This window comes from Coregonus clupeaformis, chromosome 35, assembly GCF_020615455.1.
Source record: "Coregonus clupeaformis isolate EN_2021a chromosome 35, ASM2061545v1, whole genome shotgun sequence".
NCBI classification, from domain to species: domain Eukaryota; kingdom Metazoa; phylum Chordata; class Actinopteri; order Salmoniformes; family Salmonidae; genus Coregonus; species Coregonus clupeaformis.
In genome coordinates this window covers 9,241,881-9,261,470 of record NC_059226.1, presented here as the reverse complement: position 1 = coordinate 9,261,470, position 19,590 = coordinate 9,241,881, and the positions used below count along the sequence as shown (strand labels likewise).

The window sequence follows — 19,590 nt, the reverse complement described above, 5'->3', positions numbered from 1 at the left end:
CGCAGGGCTGCGGAAATACTGCTACACCAGCCAGGTGTCTGTAAGTGATCTAAAACGCTGCCTTCAGGATCAGTGTGGAGAGAAACATTTACAGTAAATCCCCAACCGCCAATGTTGTACATAATCATTGTTCTTTATTAAAACATAGAAAAGCCTGTTGATATAAATGAAATATTAACACAACAGTTGTTAATGCCATTTTGTATGTGAAAAAAAAATATGTTAAAGTTATTAGTCACATAGAAACTGTTTATATGGAAATCTTTTTATTTGCTATTATGACAACCTTGTGGCCAATTATGGGTTAAAGCTAAGATATGTCAGTGGAACCCATAGATGTAGAAAGAGGACTCTGGATGGATAGAACCTGTTTCACCATGAACATTGCCATTGAGGGCTTTCACCATTTTAAAGTAGTCAACTCTTTGGGACTTCCTATGGGTTAAATTAAGGAAGGATCACATGATTCCATCCAGGTAATCAGGAGGGACCAGCCAATGAATTATACTCCTGAGGAAACATTCCAGAACTGCAGGTGGCAGTAAATCACCAACCTTGGCTTTATACCTGTTCAGAAAATACACTCCAGGTGGCAGTATGCACCCTTTTAGTTTGTTTACCGACTCATAGAAGTAGAATAAAAATTAATTGACTACTTTAAAGTAACTGTCCAGTGTTTCCAGATATCTATGAAATATGACCTATAATTCATTACAATATGAGTGAAATAGTTTTCCTTCCAAAAAATGGTAATTAAGTATGTTAAAATGCAGCTTTTCTGTGTTGTAATGGTGTGGGCATACCCAAACAACAGAATGGTGTGGGCGTACACCAGTCATTAAAAATATTAATGCGAGTAGACCGCTGGTTGGCCAGCTCATCCTCTTCAGGAGGATGTCATCATCCTCTATGAGGAAATAGCAAGCATTTTTTTCTGTTTGAGATACAAGTTTGAGGTGGGGATTCTGAAGTGTTTTTTCTCCAATTTATGTTTTGGCCACAAATGAGTATAGGATGAGCCAACAACATTATTTGGGTATGAGTTAACATAATATTACATTTTAAAAGTGAGATTATCACTGGACAGTTACTTTAAAATGGAGATAGCCCTCAATTGCACTGCCCATCCAGTCTCAGAAGCCATTATAGCACAGATACAATGATGAGCCTTCTTTATACCTCTATGGTGGAACCTAATTAGAAAAAACTAGCGTGATTAATACGGTTTCATTTGTGGATTAATACCTTTGGGTATACCTTTTGATTTCAAGACAATCATCTATTTTACCTAATTTTGTGTACCTTTTTGAGTTAGATCCCAATTTATATTTATAGTAAAACTGTCTATGCTTACGTGGAAACCATGCTTGCTTTATTTTGTGTGACATACCTGGACATTCTGTGAGTAAATTAAATGTGATTTTTGTTGCAACCAAGAAATTATCTTGTGCCCTTTCTTGGAAATGCGTTGGGACCCTCTCTGTAAGGTGTCAAAGGAAGTGGCCTATTAGAATGTTGGGACATTGTTTGAAGCCACAACAACAGTGTTTGTTGTTAGTAGTTCGTTCTCTCAGTGATGACAAAATCTCTATATTAGGTTTAGTAAAGCATGCATACAAAATAGCATTTGATTAAATGTGGAAGACACATTTCGGTTGAATGCCTTCAGTTGTGCAACTAACTAGCTATCCTCTTTCCCTTTTGGTATTGCAGGGAAAGACAGACAGGTAAGGACAGTACAAGTACTGTACAATTAAAAGGGCTGTGTAGCTACAGTATTTAATGCAAGTGAGTGCAAAGAAAACATTAAGCAGCATTATAAAAACGTACAATGCAGCCTTGATAAAGTGTAAAAATATAAATAATGCATGCCACTCTGAAGACAAGCTGATAGGAATACATTGCATAGAGTTTGTGAGGGCCTGAGTGTCAAGACTTCTGTCGCCTTATCCCTTGGACGAAGACAGGCATAGTACTCAGCTGCTCCGTAGAGTAACTCCTAAGAGAAAGGCTTCACAATTTTCATTGAGATGTAGTTCTGGAGAGGCAAGAGAAAACATTTAATTAGTAAAACACATCTTTGTCTTTGATTTAAAGTAAGGTTAAATCATCTGCTATATTCATATGTAGGATGCATTCGTGGAGTGGAATTATTGCAATATTGCACTCTATTATCAGATCAAATAAATGCTGAGGTATGCTTAATTTTACCATATTACGTTGCAATTCAGCCTATCAAAGGAATGATGCACGTTGCCTGTCTACACTATATGCGTGAAGATACCCAGTTTTGTTGAATTGGTAAGGTTGGATTTAATGATCACATACAAACACAACAAATGTATGCACTATGCACTCACTGTAGTTGCTATGGATGAAAGTGTCTTCTAAGTGGCATAGATATATTAGTATTATAGATTACAAGGACATATATCTTACTGGTAGGGAGAACAGCAGGATCCCAAGGAACAAGAGCACAAGCAGGAGGACTATCAAACCAATGAAGATCCATTTGAATCTGCGCCATATGATGAACTTCATGGTCTTGCATGGACTGGTGAACCAGAAGAAGGAAGTGTCGGGGCGACTGTATGGGGAGAGAAACAACAAAGCACATTTTTCTGGGTGCTCATCCATTTGACTTGATGTTACATTGTGTTCTAAAATGGGGGGAGGGTAACCATGCGTAGGCCGAAGCAAGCCCAGTTTGAAATGTAGACTCTTATTGGGTGCATGTTGTCACTGAACGTTATAGCACTATGTAGTTAGTATGTTAAAACATTCTACTTACAATGTACAAGCTACAATGTTATTGTCGTAGGTGGTTGAAAGGTAACTTGTGGATGTGGTCTTACTTAGGAAAGTCTAGTTTGGGGTTCATGTTGGGTTCGTCCCGGCCCTTCCCAGCAGGCCTCTCTTCTACCTCCCTCTCTTCCACTATTTCCAGGGTCATCTCCACCTTCCCCTATGGGAACACAGAGACAGTCATGAACACTCCGCAGACTTTCTCATCCATCGTCTATGTGATCTATAAACACATTTAGCCCTAAAGCTTGTGACTTTCACGTCGTTCTGTTTATCAATACTGTGTAAAGGATCAAACTGACTGAATACTGTCGCCTATGCGCAGGCATTTCTGGTTATCAATTCATTCACAATGACACATGATCCACTATACGAATTTCCTTTGAGGAAATCTGTATTATCTTATTTTACATTTACATCTTAGGCTTATCCAGAGCGGCTTTCATTCATCTTAAGGTAGCTAGGTACGACAACCACATACCACAGTTATAGTAACTTTCCAATGGGAAAGGTTGGTGTGTGTGCGTGCGTTCTGTTCATGTGTGTGTGTTGTCCGCAGGGCCGGCCCTACCGATAATCAACATAAACGGACGCTAGGTCAGTGTCAGAGTCTCAACTTCCTGTTGAGAGTTATAATAGTAGAAAACACAAGGTGCAATTTTGAAATTTGGTAGTACATCAGCAGTGTTCCTCCATTGATTTTGGAGGCACAAACGTAGCCTAGCGGTTAAGAGAGTTGGGCCAATAACCGAAAGTTCGCTGTTTCAAATCCCCGAGCTGACTAGGCGAAAAATCTGACATGTCCATGAGCTGAGCTCCTGTATGTCACTCTGGATAAGAGCGTCTGCTAAATGACTTTTGTTAGTCGCTCTCATCCAGATATTGTATGAACATGGCATAAATCATGGTAGAATTGCAGTAAATTAGCTTTTAACTGCAAAATATTCTCTCCGCCCCATGGCAGAATGTGTAGAATTGCAGAAAAATGTATTTAAATCAGCGACATTTTCTCTACTCAAGGCAAAACCGGGAAATTAACTTAGAATTTGCCATTTTTTCTTTCAGTTTCACAACAGGACTTACACCCAGGATGTGCTTCCCGTCCTGCTCTATCATACAAGGCCACCAGCCCCGCACAGACTTCTGGGAGAACAGAGAGTTGGGCTGTGGTTGTTTGGAAGGGGTGGAGCCTGTAACCCCTGGCAACATTTTCAGACTGCATTTCTCAGGGGTCTTGGTAGGGGGGATCAGATGGAGCAGGTCCAACTCAACTGTGCCTGTGTCCCAAATACAACACAAACTGGATTAGCAATCCCTTTATATCAACGTTTCCTTCTCACATTTCCTACTCACCGTTATCTGTTATGTACTGCAGACCTGGGTTTAAATAAGATTGGTTTTCAGATGCTGATGGATGTTTCTTGTTATTGTCTTGATTGACAATACACATTAATTCATTCAATGAGTCAGTCAGTCATTCAGTCTGTCAGATTTTTGGGGACATCTGGTGATGTTAAAAAGAGGAATACTTTGTATCAGTTACTTTAGATCAGAGGAAAGAAATATAACTTACCCAGGTAGTCATCCAGTGAGAATTTGTCATTGTCCCAAATCTGGACGATCAACTTTGGGGGCGTCCGAAACTCTGTTTGGTCCAGATTCCAAAAATGCTCCTGACAACAAACCAAAACAAACACTTTTGGATGTTAGTCTGGAACTCAACATCTGCCCAACATACACGTTTCTTCAACTATTATTTATTGTCAAACTTTGACTAAATTTGTCATAATGCTTCACTTCAGGTCGAAATTGTAAAAGCGAATGTGTTAGCTCAGTTGGTAGGGCATGGTGTTTGCAATACCAGGATAGTGGGTTCGATTCCTGGTACCACCCATACATAAAATGTATGCACAACACGCATGACTAAGTCGCTTTGGATAAAAGTGTCTGCTAAGTGACGTATAGCATTATATTATAGTCAAATAAAAGCAATAAATAATTAACGCACTTTCCTGGAAATGAGGCACAGTTGCTCTGCGGGCAGGTAGTCAAAGCCAAAGACAAATCGCCAGTTGAAGCTGCCGTCACCATCCAGGGATCTGTAGTGGACGTCTGTCTTCTGCTTGTCCTCCTCCATACCAGGCATCCATCTGCAAATAAACAAACCGTCACACTGTTTCTCACTTTAGATAGCTAGTGATACGTCTGGGCTGAGATACAGGTCGATTAAGTGGCTCAAAGCATAGTCCAGTTTCAGCTGGAATTAAACATTAAGGCAGGGGTGTTTGAGTTTTAAAAATATGTATTTTTATTTGTTTTGGACTAAAAAAAATGTGTGGGGGGGGAAACAAACTCAATATACTTTAAAATTGAAATGGTGTAGAAATGATAATGGACCTACATTCATACAGTTTCTTGACCGTGTCCAGCTCGCTAATTATCACCGAAATGAAAGCTATAGTAGGGAGCATCAGAAATTCCCAAAACGATGGATAGAGGACTATGTTTTGCCAATTTTGACGCAGAGGAAATATAACAAATGTTCAGTGCGTCCCTTTAGACTTCGTTGAAGACCGAATGCGGCCTCCGGGGCAAAATGAGTTTGACACCCCTGCTCTAGGGCCTATTTACTCCATCAACAATACATGATTGTTTCTCTATCAATTCCCTGTTTACTGTTGTGTATGCCACCAATCGAGTAGGCAATGGGGTACACTCTCATGCACTCTGCAATGAAAACATTTCAACATAAGAATGAAGTGAAGGTTGGTCGTGTCTTTACTTGTGTGTATTTTTTTATATTTGTTTTGGACACCTAGGTTTTCCTGCTAGAACCAGCACCTGGATCTAAAGTAGATGGACAGCTGGTCACAGGGTTTTCACTTCTTTTTTGCACACTTAAAATGTAGGGTTCACTACCCTTGCTTGATCAGCAATACAGTACAATCCGTATGAGTAGCCAATCACTCAATGCTGTACCATTGAGTAGCCAATCACTCAATGCTGAACCATTGAGTAGCCAATCATGCTCTGCCATACCCTTTGACATAAATGTCACTCATCTCCTCTCCGGTGATGCTGGTCTCATCCAGTATGACATCAGTGGTGTTCCAGACGATAGCCCGCAGGAAGTACCTGTTGAAAAACATCATACTCTTAAAGGCTCAATCTGCCATTTCAATAAACAGCCTGACACTGTCACTTTGTTTGGTAAATGTAAAGGTATGGGGTGGGGATGTAACCACGCAAAGTAATAGGCAGAGCTGAGAATGCAAGGACAGACTGTCTATGGGATTTACACAATTCATGCACAGTCATCCTGATTCCCATGTAAAATAGCCTTATGAGTAACCGAAATGTATGTTTTCTCTCATGTCTAACTATCAGTAATGGTGAAAAGACAATTATATTTGCTGACACCCTGCAGTCAAATTTTGGCACCAATAGAATAGCTAGCTAGCTATGTAAACCTCTCCCCTCCACGATGATGGTTACAAGGTGGTACTTATTTAAATTAGGTAAGAGAATAAGACGTTACCATTGGTGTATTAAAATTAGGCTTTATGTCATGTCACATAAAGCCTCCATTAACCCTGCCTCCTGAGTTCACATTTTTAACACAGAGGAGGAAGCCAGTAAGTTTATGATAAAACTTAATCAATGTACCAGCAACAGTCATTTCTTGTACTTTGGTCATCCTACTTTGATCTGGTTTCATCCAAATATCATCAAATATAATGAAAAACATGACTTGACTGTGCGGGATCTTTAAAAACTATTGTAGTATTCATTTGTAATGTATGAAGGCCCTCACTTCTTGGCTTGGCGTGGAGTAATGTGGCAGGGAGGTCCCGGTAAACCCAGGCTCTTCGGGAAGATGTCCACCCACATCTGAATCCTTCCCTACAGATGGGGAGAGTGAGAGCCAATACAATTGGTAAGTATTCTCTAGACCAGCCTTTCTCAAACCTCTCCTTGGGGACCCCCCAGAGCTAGCAAAGGTGATTCAACTTGTCAACTAAACATCAACGTCAAGCCCTTATTTCTTGAATCAGGTGTGCTAGTTCAGAGCTACAACAAAATTGTGAAACGTCTGGGGGTCCCAGAGGAGAGGTTTGAGAAGCACTGCTCTAGACAATGTCATGTTGTCACACAACAAACAAACACCTCATGTAGACATTTCTTTTTTTCCCTTTTTTTTTTCTTGGATAATGTGGCCTGATAATGCAGTACAATGTGTGGACGTTTCATAAGGGCAATAAGGAGACACTTTATAATAAGGTTCATGAATAAGCATCAATACATTATTTATAAACTATTTATGAGCATTTCATTATTTATAAATGCATTTATAAAGTGTTATCAGGAAAACACTAATAAGGTACTAACCTGGGAAAGTGTAGGTTGGTAAGAACTGTAGAGAGTCCTGGTCTCCACATGCTCTGGTACCAGACCCTGTTTCCTGAGGACATGCAGGGCCATCCTCTCCCTGGCTGGACCCAGGTGCTGGTGGATGACTCTGTTGTCCTCTAGCGACAGGACACACAACTCAGTCAGGAGTTTGGGTTGATGTTCAGATGACTAATACATTCACTATGTTGTGGTTGAAGTAAAATGCCAAATGCCACATATAAGAATTTGTTACGCAGAATCTTTTGAATATTAATTCTGTTTTATCTGTGGAACTCCTCCAATAGAACTGAATGTACCTCAGAGGGTTGAATACTAACTTCTTGGGCAAATCTCCCATTGAAATGGATGGTTTACAAGGAGGTCTATTAACACAACCCTTGCCTAGCTAACAACGTGTGGTTTGCTACTGAGTGGTTTACTTTACCAAAGTCCAGCAGACTGTAGTCTCTCCCCCCGAAGGAGAGCGTGCTGCCGTCAGCGGTGTTGTGGGGTGGAGGGATCCCTCTCAGTCTGGCCAGGTTCTCCAGGATCTGGGAGGGCTTCAGCTGATCCCTCCACTGGTTGGTCCCTGAGCTGTTTTGTAATGTTATATAATTATGATATCATATAATACAATAGCATTCCCTAGTGGGGGCTGGATTAGGCCAGAATAAAAATTGAGCTGAACTGGGCAACTACAGGCAATTTAAAGGCATGAATTATAAATAAAACGGATCATAGACACAGTCGGAAAGTTGGACAGAGAGACTTGTAGACAGTCGTGTAGACAGACAGACGCACAGACAGACACGCGCACACATGCACATACACACTCACATGCAGTAGGACTGTGGCAGGCCGCAGTAGGAGCCGAAGCGAGAGAGGAGTCTGTTCTCCAGGTCAATGACCGTCTCTCCCACTTTCTCATCTCGGCTGAGCAAGTCATAGTCGTACACGGCTATCTTCAGGTCTTTGTCTTGAGGGAGGAAACAGGACAGCTCAAACATCCTGACACAAGAGGAAGAGATGAGGTTAACTTGGTGAGATGCACTTCTGTGTGCATTGTTGATTTCACTTGGCTGAAACAACTTTATACATTTCAAAATAAAACTAATTCATCCATCCATTCATGCATGAATTCATTTATTAATTAATTAATTAATTCATCCATCCATCCATTAATTAATTAATTCATTCAACAGTTTCAGTGGCATTTTGACAGTTTTCTATAAGTGAAGGTTTTAGTTAAAACTACTACTGTATTCTACCTGCCAAACTCTGGATTAAGGGTGTTTGGTTTGTAGTCATCTCTGTCATCTTTTGTTTTCTTCCCCAAAGAGATCTTGATGTAAGGGTCACACTAAAAAGCAAAAACAAACACAAATGTTGAAATATGGTATGGTGTTAGTGTGGGAAAAGGCTATATAGAATTGATAGGCTGGTCAGAGCAGCGCTACGGCGGGAGCCCGATCCGGGCGGAGGTCCATCGAGGAGGATGTACGTACCCAAGGCTGCGCGCTCGCGACTGCTTCAGTGGGAGCACGCGTCCGACCTCACCAGCCATTCGGAGGGGGGCGCCAGGACGTTGGAGTTCCTGCGTAGGAGGTTCTGGTGGCCATCTGCTGAGGGGGATACGCGCGCCTTCGTGGCTGCTTTTCCTGGTGTGCGCACGCATGAAGGGCTCACGTCAGCCCGCGGCAGGGCTGCTCCGACACCTGCCTATCCCCAAGCGCCCCTATTCCCAGAGCAAGAGAAGGAGGTGGCGGTCCCGTCGGGCCATTCAGAGTTGTCCGGCGAGTCAACCCAGTGACCTACCGCCTTCAACTTCCCCCCACCATGCGGGTGCATCCCACATTCCATGTGTCCCTCCTCTAGCCCGTCGCCACCTGTCCCCTGGCTCCCCTTCCTCGTCCTGTTCCCCCGCTGAGCCTCGTCGGAGGACAGCTGGCTTTTACGGTGGACCGGATGGGGAGGGGTCTCCTATTTCTGGTGGACTGGGAGGTTATAGGCCGGTGGAGTTGTCCGGGGTGCCCAGGAGGGACATTCTGGACCCAGGGCTGATACAGCATTCCGTCGCCTCCACCCAGAGGCGCCAAGGTGAACAGCTGGGGCCGAGGTGAACGGCTGGGGCGTCGGGGCACTGTTACAGGAGTGGGTCACAGTTCCGGAGCGACCCACTTGGTGTCATCCTCCGACAACCATAGGCACCTCCTCACTCACAGTCGGGACTAATTATATGCCTATTGGTGTCACCTGTGGCTATCTGATTCACCTGTGTATTTATGTCCTCACTTCCCTGTGTTCCCTTGCTCAGTTTTCTCTGCTAATTCCTTGATGTCAAGCAGTACGTATTAGTGTCGGATCACGTGACGGAGTTACAGGTACTTGAGAAGTGTTCTCCCTGTGTCATTGTGTTTTTCCAGTTAGAGTTAGTATTTCATATTGTTTGCTGTCAGCCTGTTTTTTGGACCACCAGTAAAGATCCTTGTTTCACCATCCTTGCCTACTGCCTACTGTCTATCCTGCACCGCACCTGGGTCACACCTCACACCAACCCTTACACACTCACCATGCCATTGTTGTCTTTAGGCTGCAGGTCCATGCATCGCACCACGTAGATCCTGACCAGGCACTCCTGCAACCCGCTCTCAGGCAGCTCTCTGAACTGGCGCGGCGGGGCTGGCACCTCTGGGTCATCAGATAGGGGGTACACCCGGAACGAGCCCTACAGGACAGGACACACCAGCAGGGTCAGAGGTCAAAAATCAGGCTTGGTGTCAATACTTAGGCTGGGTTCACATATAGAGTGGAGAAAATGAGGACGTTTTATCATTGATCCTACATTGATTCTACATTGATCCCCCACCAGCTATATGTACAGGGCTTTAAAAGGCCCCCAGTCTCCTTCTTCTGAGTGAATTTAGAATTTAAGCACTGCATTTTAGAATTGGCACGGATAACCCTCCATATGCTGTGGCATGACACACACACACAAAAAAGACTGCATCTGTTAGCGAGAGCAATCTGGTAGGAACTCCACAAAGGCCACAAGGTGGCAAGAAAATGCTTTTAATATCGATGTTCACTGGGGATCACTGCGGATAGTTGGGCGTTATGCCTGTTATGCATGTATACAGGATCAGTGTAGAGAGCAGAGTCGGAGTGCTGATTTCCCTTTTAGATAATAATGATCATAATGAATAAGATCAGAACATACTCTGAGACACTTTTTGAAAACGGGCTCTGGACAGGACTCCCTTGAAAATATATCTTAACAGGATGACGTGTATATATAATATATAATAATATAATATAATATATAATATATAATAATATAATAATATATATAATATAATATACATGAAGGATCATACATCATCCATTCTTAAGAAAAAAAGGTCTGTGATCACCTTGAACTCTCCGACCACTGAGGGGTCATCCTCCTCATCCTCAGTCTTCCCCCGCTGCAGTCGGAACGTTTTACAGAAATCCGTCAGCCCTCGGAACTCTGGGACCTCCTCCAGCTCACCTTCATACACCTGTGAGAACACACAAATATCACACTGTTATACACATGAGAGGACACATACATATTTTTTTACATTTTAGTCATTTAGCAGACGCTCTTATCCAGAGCGACTTACAGTTAGTTAGTGAGTGCATACAAACGCACATATCACACAACCTGAAATACCTTAAGACACACACAGATACACATACACAAATCAAAATCTGTAGCTCAATTGGTAGAGCATGGCGCTTGTAACGCCAGGGTAGTGGATTCGATCCCCGGGACCACCCATACGTAAAAATGTATGCACGCATGACTGTAAGTCGCTTTGGATAAAAGGGTCTGCTAAATGGTATATTATATATTATATAAATCAAGCCCAAAATTATTTGCACCCTCAATAAAGATGACCAAAAAACACTGTATAAAATAAATAATACAAATTATATTGTATGTACATATTTGGGGGGAAATGTTATACTAATACAGAGAAAGAGATTTTGTTTAACAAGTAATAACAAAAAATCTAAAAAAAGATGGGGCTCAAAGTTATTGGATCCCGTTTTCAATACCCCAGCACCCTCCCTTTGTGAGGATAACAACACTGAGCCTTTTTCTAAAATGTTTTGAGATTGGAGAACACATTGGGAGGATTCTTAGACCATTCCTCCATACAAAATATTTTCAGATCCTTGATATCCTTCATCTGCGCTTATGGACTGCCCTCTTCAATTCAAACCACAGGTTTTCAATGGGGTTCAAGTCCGGAGACTGAGATGGCCATTACAAGATGTTGATTTTGTGGCCAAAGAACTCTATTTTCATGTAATCTGACCATAGCACCGGTTCCAATCCAAGTGCCAATGCCGTTTAGCAAACTCCAGGCGGTGCTATGGTCAGATGACATGAAAATAGAGCTCTTTGGCCATGTACACCAGTGGTGAGTTTGGTGTCGAAAGAAGGATGCGTATGCAGAAAATAACCTCATACCTACTGTAAAATATGGTGGTGGATATTTGATGTTACGAGGCTATTTTGCTTCCACTGGTCCTGGGGCCCTTGTTAAGGTCAACGGCATCATTAACTTTACCAAGTACCAGGATATTTTTGCCAAAAACCTGGTTGCCTCTGCCAGGAGGCTGAAACTTGGCTAGAAGTGGATCTTCCAGCAAGACAATAACCCCAAGCACACATCAAAATCCACAAAGAAATGGTTTATTGACCACAAAATCAACATTTTGTGATGCCATCTCAGTCGCCGGACTTGAACCCCATTGAAAACCTGTGGTTTGAATTGAAGAGGGCAGTCCATAAGCGCAGACGAAGGATATTTATTTCTCATGTTTATCAAGGGTGCCAATAATTTGGGACCTGACTGTATGTACAACCCTGATACACCTGAGATGATACACACAATTCACACACCTTCATACATATGAGAAAACACACATTTCTCACAGCATCACCATTATACTGCTTGTCGTGTAAAAAACTCAGGTGGGTGTTAAACATTTATAGAAAAGGTCCTATGTACAGTCCTTGTGGCCATGGTAAGACAAAATAAAACCAGGTCAACTCAAACCTTTCAGTCATGGAGACAGTAGTGGTAGAACGTTCTTACTGTACCTTTAGGGTGTCGTATCCTTTTTTGAGGTACGGCCCACACTTCTCGTGCTCTCCCATAGAGGCATAGAACTTACTCCACCAGTCAACTGCCTCCTCCTCCTGCAAAACAGGCATACTCAAATAAGCCTCAATAACAGCACATTTTGACTCCATCAGAAGTGTACAAGCCGTCAAATATTTCATTCTTTCCATCCTTGATAATATGTCTTCATAAAAGAAAGGTAAAATCTCACCTTCTCTTTGTGGAGCTAAGAAGAAAAAATTAATCAAATCGTCAGAATGTGTAACCACACAACACAATTTTGCTAGCCTGGTCCCAGATCTGTTTGTGCTATCTTGTCAACTCTTTGTCACTCATTGTCATGCCAAGCAATTTTTACAAGACAGCAGAAACAGCCTGGCACCCAGGCTACAGTGCTGATACATTTCTGATAAAGTAACACAACACTAAGACAAGCTCATTCTGTAAAGTCCTTTTTGAGTTTTACAGTAGCTACCTCAGTATTAAGGATGGGCCTATCCTCCATGTTAATGATGATGTCTCCTTGAGTTGCTGCCATCATGGCCACTAATAAAGTAATACACAACAGAAAAGAAAGGGGGTAGTAAATTGATATATGACATATACAGTACAGTACTCTAGCAATGTTGTGTGTGGATGTGTGTGTGTGTGTGTGTGTGTGTGTGTGTGTGTGCATCTGTGTGCGCATTCGTGCATACATTCATGCCTTCATGCGTATTTGTGTGCGTGCATACGTGGGTCTGTTTGTATGTGTGTACCTTTGGCAGACATGGCCACCTCAGCATTGGTGACGTAGGGGTCACAGCGGAACTCCTCCAGGGAGTAAATGGTACACTGGCCCACAATGGGCTTCCTGCCGAAGGGCCGGTGGTCGATCACCTTCAGAACGATGGGAGGGGTGTACATCTCCTCTTTGGGTAGGAGCTTGGGGAGGGAGGGCAGGTAGACCAAGGGAGGCAGGGGGTTTAGGGTTAACCTGGCTCAGACAAATCACACAGTGTTACCAGTGATACAGAAACTACATTTTACCTATACATATTAGTCATTTAGCAGACGCTCTTAATGACTTACAGTTAGTGCATAAACTATAGGATCAAATCGAAGACAATCAATTAATTAAACAGAACGCATAATATAAATAAATGCAGAGACTTTTAAACTTGTTTATCTTAATGGTTGTCAAACATTTCAACCTAAGTAATTATTTATTGGGATAGAAAATGCATAAAATTCCTGTAATTGGGGTCCTTAAAGCTGGAATCTTCAGTGGTGATACTGCCACGTCTGTTTGAGATATTACAACAACAAAGACGTTATTTCAAACAACGAACACTGTTTATTTGCTTCAGACATCATTGCACATCATTGCAGGCGCAATACGATTTTTTTGTTTACCATGATGCTGGATGCTCATCTCCTCCATTACAAAAACAATAACAATTACGCCTGGGGTGACCGCAGGTTAGCGTTTTTTGCCATGAATCATTTTCTTGAGGCAGCTCTGCAGAGTGGTCACTAGCTGGCACAGCCACAAAGTTATAAAATCTGATTTTAAACCTAACCTTAACCACACTGCTAGCCCTAATGCCTAACCCTAACCTTAAATTAAGACCAAAAAGCTCATTTTCGTTTTCATGAATTTTTACAATATAGCCAATTTTGACTTTGCAGCTGGCCTATCTAAGGGGAAATCACTCAGTTCTGCCTCCATGGATCCTGCGGGTCGACCAGTGGTGCTGTTTCACCTTTTGCGGATTTCAGCTTTAAGGATTAGCCTGGTCCCAGATCTGTTTGTGCTGTCTTGCCAGCTCCTATGGTCATTGTCAATGCCAAACACAAACATATCTGAGACCAAACTAGTTAAGTATCACCTTGGATAGAAATCTACAGTATGTATCCATTTTATGGTGTACAGATAAAATACCAGTAAATACCACTCAAATGCAGTACATGCATGTCACGTTCATTCAGTCACTTTGTTTACGGAGAGAGCATTTTTATTTTCCTTCCAGTCCCTGATATTAATAGTATATCTCATAGAGAGAAGTGTTATACAGTACACTGAGTTTGAAGGGAAGTTGCAGTACCACTTTAAAGAAGAGGACAGATCCGGGGAAATTGGGGTTCTTCTTGATGTTCTTGATGACAGCCGTCTGGACGACCTCCCCCCCACACTCCACTATGAGACTGGGAGAGGTGATCGTGGCCAACTGGTAGGTCTTCATGTTCCTCAGACCCCAGGCTAAGATCTAGGACACAACACACACACATGCTCACACACATGCAGGCACACAGAAACGTGTGAGATTGTGAGAAAGAGAAACAGAGGAGAATGTGTGTGTGTGTGCATGTGTGCATGTGTGCTTGCGTGTGTGCGTGTTCATGTGTGTGAATGTGTGTGTGTGTGTGTGTGTGTGTGTGTGTGTGTGTATGAGTTCATGCATGCACAAATGTGCGTGTGATGGTGTTGCAGGCTGCCTGAGGCCTCACCTCAATGGCGGTAAGCTGTACGACAGGCCTGATTCCCTGGGGAACCATGTAGAGCGTAGTTCCTCGTCTTGGGGGCACCAGGGGCAAGTCACTCTCATTGGCCTAAAAGTAATACACATCAATAAATCAATAAAATGTATTTTATATCGTGATTTTTTAAACAAAAAAAAGTGCTTTACGGTAACTCGACCTGGACTGGAGTTGGTGGAAGTTGCACCAACCACTGACACACAGATATTTTTCACCTGCCTGGTGCTTGAGGTTAGGGGTAGAGCAATCTGATCCTAGATCTGTGGTTAGGAGATACTTTTACCTTGAATGGTCACCATTTGGAAACAACACTGGGCACTACCCAGCTGGCATATTTGCTTCATTGGAAGTTGTGGGAACATTTTTGGTTCCCCATTTGTTCTGGGAAAGAAGCCATAACTTTCTTAAACGTTCTGAGAACGTAAGTGAAAATTTCACCTGTTCTGGGAACGTCATTTTTAAATTGCAGGGAGGTTCTGAGAACGTTTTATTATGGTTCTCTGAAAATGTTCCTGGGAGGTTTTCAAAACTTTCTGAGAATGGAAATTGGTAGTTAAATATACTATAGTTATCACGTTTCATATTGGATTTATTAACTACAAAAAGGTAAGACCTGTTTTTATTTAAATTCTGGTGCCGCTCTGCACACATAAACTTGTTATCTAGCTAGCATGTTAGCTAGCTCTGGTCTAGCTATCAAATTCTAAGTGGCATTATATGTAATGTAATGGAACTGAGAGTCATGATCAAGGGCTAGCTCTGGTCCAATGTTAGTTAAGCCAACTCTCTGAAGTTCAGACATTCAAAGTTCCTTCATAGAAACCGCTCCTTAGGTATAATTCTGTGGGTCTAATTTAGATAATACATGTCATAACAACAAGATGCCCAGCGCTTCATGACCAGCGCTCTCCTCACCTGCAAAATGTCAGTCGCATGTCGCACCCTACACTACACTTGTCTGTTCAATGCATGTACAGTGGGGAAAAAAAGTATTTAGTCAGCCACCAATTGTGCAAGTTCTCCCACTTAAAAAGATGAGAGAGGCCTGTCATTTTCATCATAGGTACACGTCAACTATGACAGACAAATTGAGAATTTTTTTTCCAGATAATCACATTGTAGGATTTTTAATGAATTTATTTGCAAATTATGGTGGAAAATAAGTATTTGGTCACCTACAAACAAGCAAGATTTCTGGCTCTCACAGACCTGTAACTTCTTCTTTAAGAGGCTCCTCTGTCCTCCACTCGTTACCTGTATTAATGGCACCTGTTTGAATTTGTTATCAGTATAAAAGACACCTGTCCACAACCTCAAACAGTCACACTCCAAACTCCACTATGGTCAAGACCAAAGAGCTGTCAAAGGACACCAGAAACAAAATTGTAGACCTGCACCAGGCTGGGAAGACTGAATCTGCAATAGGTAAGCAGCTTGGTTTGAAGAAATCAACTGTGGGAGCAATTATTAGGAAATGGAAGACATACAAGACCACTGATAATCTCCCTCGATCTGGGGCTCCACGCAAGATCTCACCCCGTGGGGTCAAAATGATCACAAGAACGGTGAGCAAAAATCCCAGAACCACACGGGGGGACCTAGTGAATGATCTGCAGAGAGCTGGGACCAAAGTAACAAAGCCTACCATCAGTAACAGACTACTCCGCCAGGGACTCAAATCCTGCATTGCGAGACGTGTCCCCCTGCTTAAGCCAGTACATGTCCAGGCCCGTCTGAAGTTTGCTAGAGTGCATTTGGATGATCCAGAAGAGGATTGGGAGAATGTCATATGGTCAGATGAAACCAAAATATAACTTTTTGGTAAAAACTCAACTCATCGTGTTTGGAGGACAAAGAATGCTGAGTTGCATCCAAAGAACACCATACCTACTGTGAAGCATGGGGTGGAAACTTCATGCTTTGGGGCTGTTTTTCTGCAAAGGGACCAGGACGACTGATCCGTGTAAAGGGAAAAGAATGAATGGGGCCATGTATCGTGAGATTTTGAGTGAAAACCTCCTTCCATCAGCAAGGGCATTGAAGATGAAACGTGGCTGGGTCTTTTAGCATGACAATGATCCCAAAAACACCTCCCGGCAACGAAGGAGTGGCTTCGTAAGAAGCATTTCAAGGTCCTGGAGTGGCCTAGCCAGTCTCCAGATCTCAACTCCATAGAAAATCTTTGGAGGGAGTTGAAAGTCCGTGTTGCCCAGCGACAGCCCCAAAACATCACTGCTCTAGAGGAGATCTGCATGGAGGAATGGGCCAAAATACCAGCAACAGTGTGTGAAAACCTTGTGAAGACTTACAGAAAACGTTTGACCTGTGTCATTGCCAACAAGGGTATATAACAAAGTATTGAGAAACTTTTTGTTATTGACCAAATACTTATTTTCCACCATAATCTACAAATAAATTCATAAAAAATCCTACAATGTGATTTTCTGGAATATTTTTTCGCATTTTGTCTGTCATAGTTGACATGTACCTATGATGAAAATTACAGGCCTCTCTCATCTTTTTAAGTGGGAGAACTTGCACAATTGGTGGCTGACTAAATACTTTTTTTCCCCACTGTACATAGCTTGCCCACTCCATAGCAAGCTGCTCTATCCATTGCTGATGTAATTTAATGTCAAGCTAAAAGTAAAAAAAATTAGATTTCAGAGGTTTAGAAAGGAACAATATAAACCGTTACTTTTTGGGGGTTCAAACCGGTTCAGAACTTTATTTTGCTGGTCGGAACAGTGGAACGGAACGAAAAAAATAATGGTTCTGTTCAGAACGAAACATTTGGAAAATAATTTTGGTTCCAACCCCTGTGCAGAAGTACTGAAATTCCCACAGAAGAACGTTGTTTCTTAACGTTCTCATAACTATTTGAGAACATTCCCAATGTCAAACCAGTTGGAGAATGTTCCTAGAACATTACCAACATTTTATTAAATGTAACCATTTTGGACGTTTTAGGAAACGTTTTGTTAAAGTAATGAAATACCAAGAAAATAACGTTTATTTGTCAGTTTCCTTAAATGTGCTGAGAATGTTCCACAGCCAAGCAACTATCCTGCACCATTACCAGAAAGTTGTGGGAAGGTTGTATGCAAAATAACCATAGGACCACCAAGCTTTCACCAAGCTCTAAGAAACATACGGTTCTCAGAACGTTATGTGCTAGCTGGGTAGTACTTTACCTTGTCTTTCAGCAATAGCTCGGCAGCCACCAGCATCTCTCCAGCGTTGCGGCCTTTCTTGGTGACGGGGAACCACAGCAGTTTGGGGGAGACCGCCGTGCTGGGGTCCAGCTTCACCACAGGGGTGCACGTACAGCGACCCATGGCCTCGTCCTTACCCTGAGAGTCGGACACAGCACAGGGATATGTAGCATCTACATTTACATTTTAGTACATTTAGCAGACAATCTTTTTCAGAGTGACTTACAATCAGTGCATTCAACTAAAGTAGGTAAAACAACCACATATCCAGATAATTCCAAGTAAAACCTAATAGTACAAGAGTAACCGTAAAGGAAAAGATAAATACAACAGTGCACTCATCCAAGATGTTTCCGAGATACACGCTTGAAACAATAAAAGTATCAACTGCTTGCACTAGTCAAAAACAATGGGACATAAATATTGTTGAACTTACAATATGACGCAATCGAAATAGTCAAGGCTGGATGTGACTTAACAGGGCACAGGTGAATAAGTCCAGGTGAACAGGCAGTGGATGGAAATTGACGGGTGTAATGTATTGACTTGACTCGGACTCACGGGAATCATTGAAATGTACTTTAGTGGTGGTCGCACACATTGACCACATACATGTACATCAGTGTATCACATGTATGTACAGTCGTGGTCAAAGGTTTTGAGAATGATACAAGTACTGGTCTTCACAAAGTAAGCTGCTTCAGTGTTATGAGATATTTTTGTCAGATGTTACTATGGTATACTGAAGTATAATTACAAGCATTCCATAAGTGTCAAAGGTTTTTATTGACAATTACATTAAGTTTATGCAAAGAGTGAATATTTGCAGTGTTGACCATTCTTTTTCAAGACCTCTGCAATCCGCCCTGGCATGCTGTCAATTAACTTCTGGGCCACATCCTGACTGATGGCAGCCCATTCTTGCATAATCAATGCTTGAAGTTTGTCAGAATTTGTGGGTTTTTGTTTGTCTATCCGCCTCTTGAGGATCGACCACAAGTTCTCAATGGGATTAAGGTCTGGGGAGTTTCCTGGCCATGGACCCACATTTTCGATGTTTTGTTCCCCGAACCACTTAGTTATCACTTTTGCCTTATGGCAAGGTGCTCCATCATGCTGGAAAAGGCATTGGTCGTCACCAAACTGTTCTTGGATGGTTGGGAGAAGTTGCTCTCGGAAGATGTGTTGGTACCATTCTTTATTTATGGATGTGTTCTTAGGCAAAATTGTGAGTGAGCCCACTCCCTTGGCTGAGAAGCAACACCACACATGAATGGTCTCAGGATGCTTTACTGTTGGCATGACACAGGACTGATGGTAGCGCTCACCTTGTCTTCTCCGGACAAGGTGTTTTCTGGATGCCCCAAACAATCAGAAAGGGGATTCATCAGAGAAAATGACTTTACCCCAGTCCTCAGCAGTCCAATCCCTGTACCTTTTGCAGAATATCAGTCTGTCCCTTATGTTTTTCCTGGAGAGAAGTGGCTTCTTTGCTGCCC

At 42.2% G+C, this 19,590-nt stretch overlaps 1 protein-coding gene across 1 annotated transcript in view; it reads right to left on the bottom strand.

Annotated features, from left to right (window-relative positions):
• Positions 1-917: 917 nt before the first annotated feature.
• LOC121551751 (myoferlin) overlaps positions 918-19,590 on the bottom strand; it is a 70,118-nt gene continuing 51,445 nt past the window's right edge. The window contains exons 34-54 of the mRNA XM_041864485.2: positions 18,071-18,229; positions 14,847-14,948; positions 14,444-14,605; positions 13,115-13,280; positions 12,832-12,902; positions 12,568-12,582; positions 12,335-12,433; positions 10,608-10,736; positions 9,767-9,922; positions 8,466-8,557; positions 8,035-8,205; positions 7,643-7,791; positions 7,195-7,334; positions 6,620-6,708; positions 5,845-5,940; positions 4,814-4,955; positions 4,379-4,478; positions 3,889-4,082; positions 2,856-2,965; positions 2,440-2,587; positions 918-2,038 (exon numbers count right to left, since the gene is read on the bottom strand). Coding sequence (XP_041720419.2) covers positions 2,000-2,038; positions 2,440-2,587; positions 2,856-2,965; positions 3,889-4,082; positions 4,379-4,478; positions 4,814-4,955; positions 5,845-5,940; positions 6,620-6,708; positions 7,195-7,334; positions 7,643-7,791; positions 8,035-8,205; positions 8,466-8,557; positions 9,767-9,922; positions 10,608-10,736; positions 12,335-12,433; positions 12,568-12,582; positions 12,832-12,902; positions 13,115-13,280; positions 14,444-14,605; positions 14,847-14,948; positions 18,071-18,229 — 2,529 coding nt within the window. The 3' untranslated portion in view covers positions 918-1,999. The remainder of the gene's footprint in view (positions 2,039-2,439; positions 2,588-2,855; positions 2,966-3,888; positions 4,083-4,378; positions 4,479-4,813; positions 4,956-5,844; positions 5,941-6,619; positions 6,709-7,194; positions 7,335-7,642; positions 7,792-8,034; positions 8,206-8,465; positions 8,558-9,766; positions 9,923-10,607; positions 10,737-12,334; positions 12,434-12,567; positions 12,583-12,831; positions 12,903-13,114; positions 13,281-14,443; positions 14,606-14,846; positions 14,949-18,070; positions 18,230-19,590) is intronic.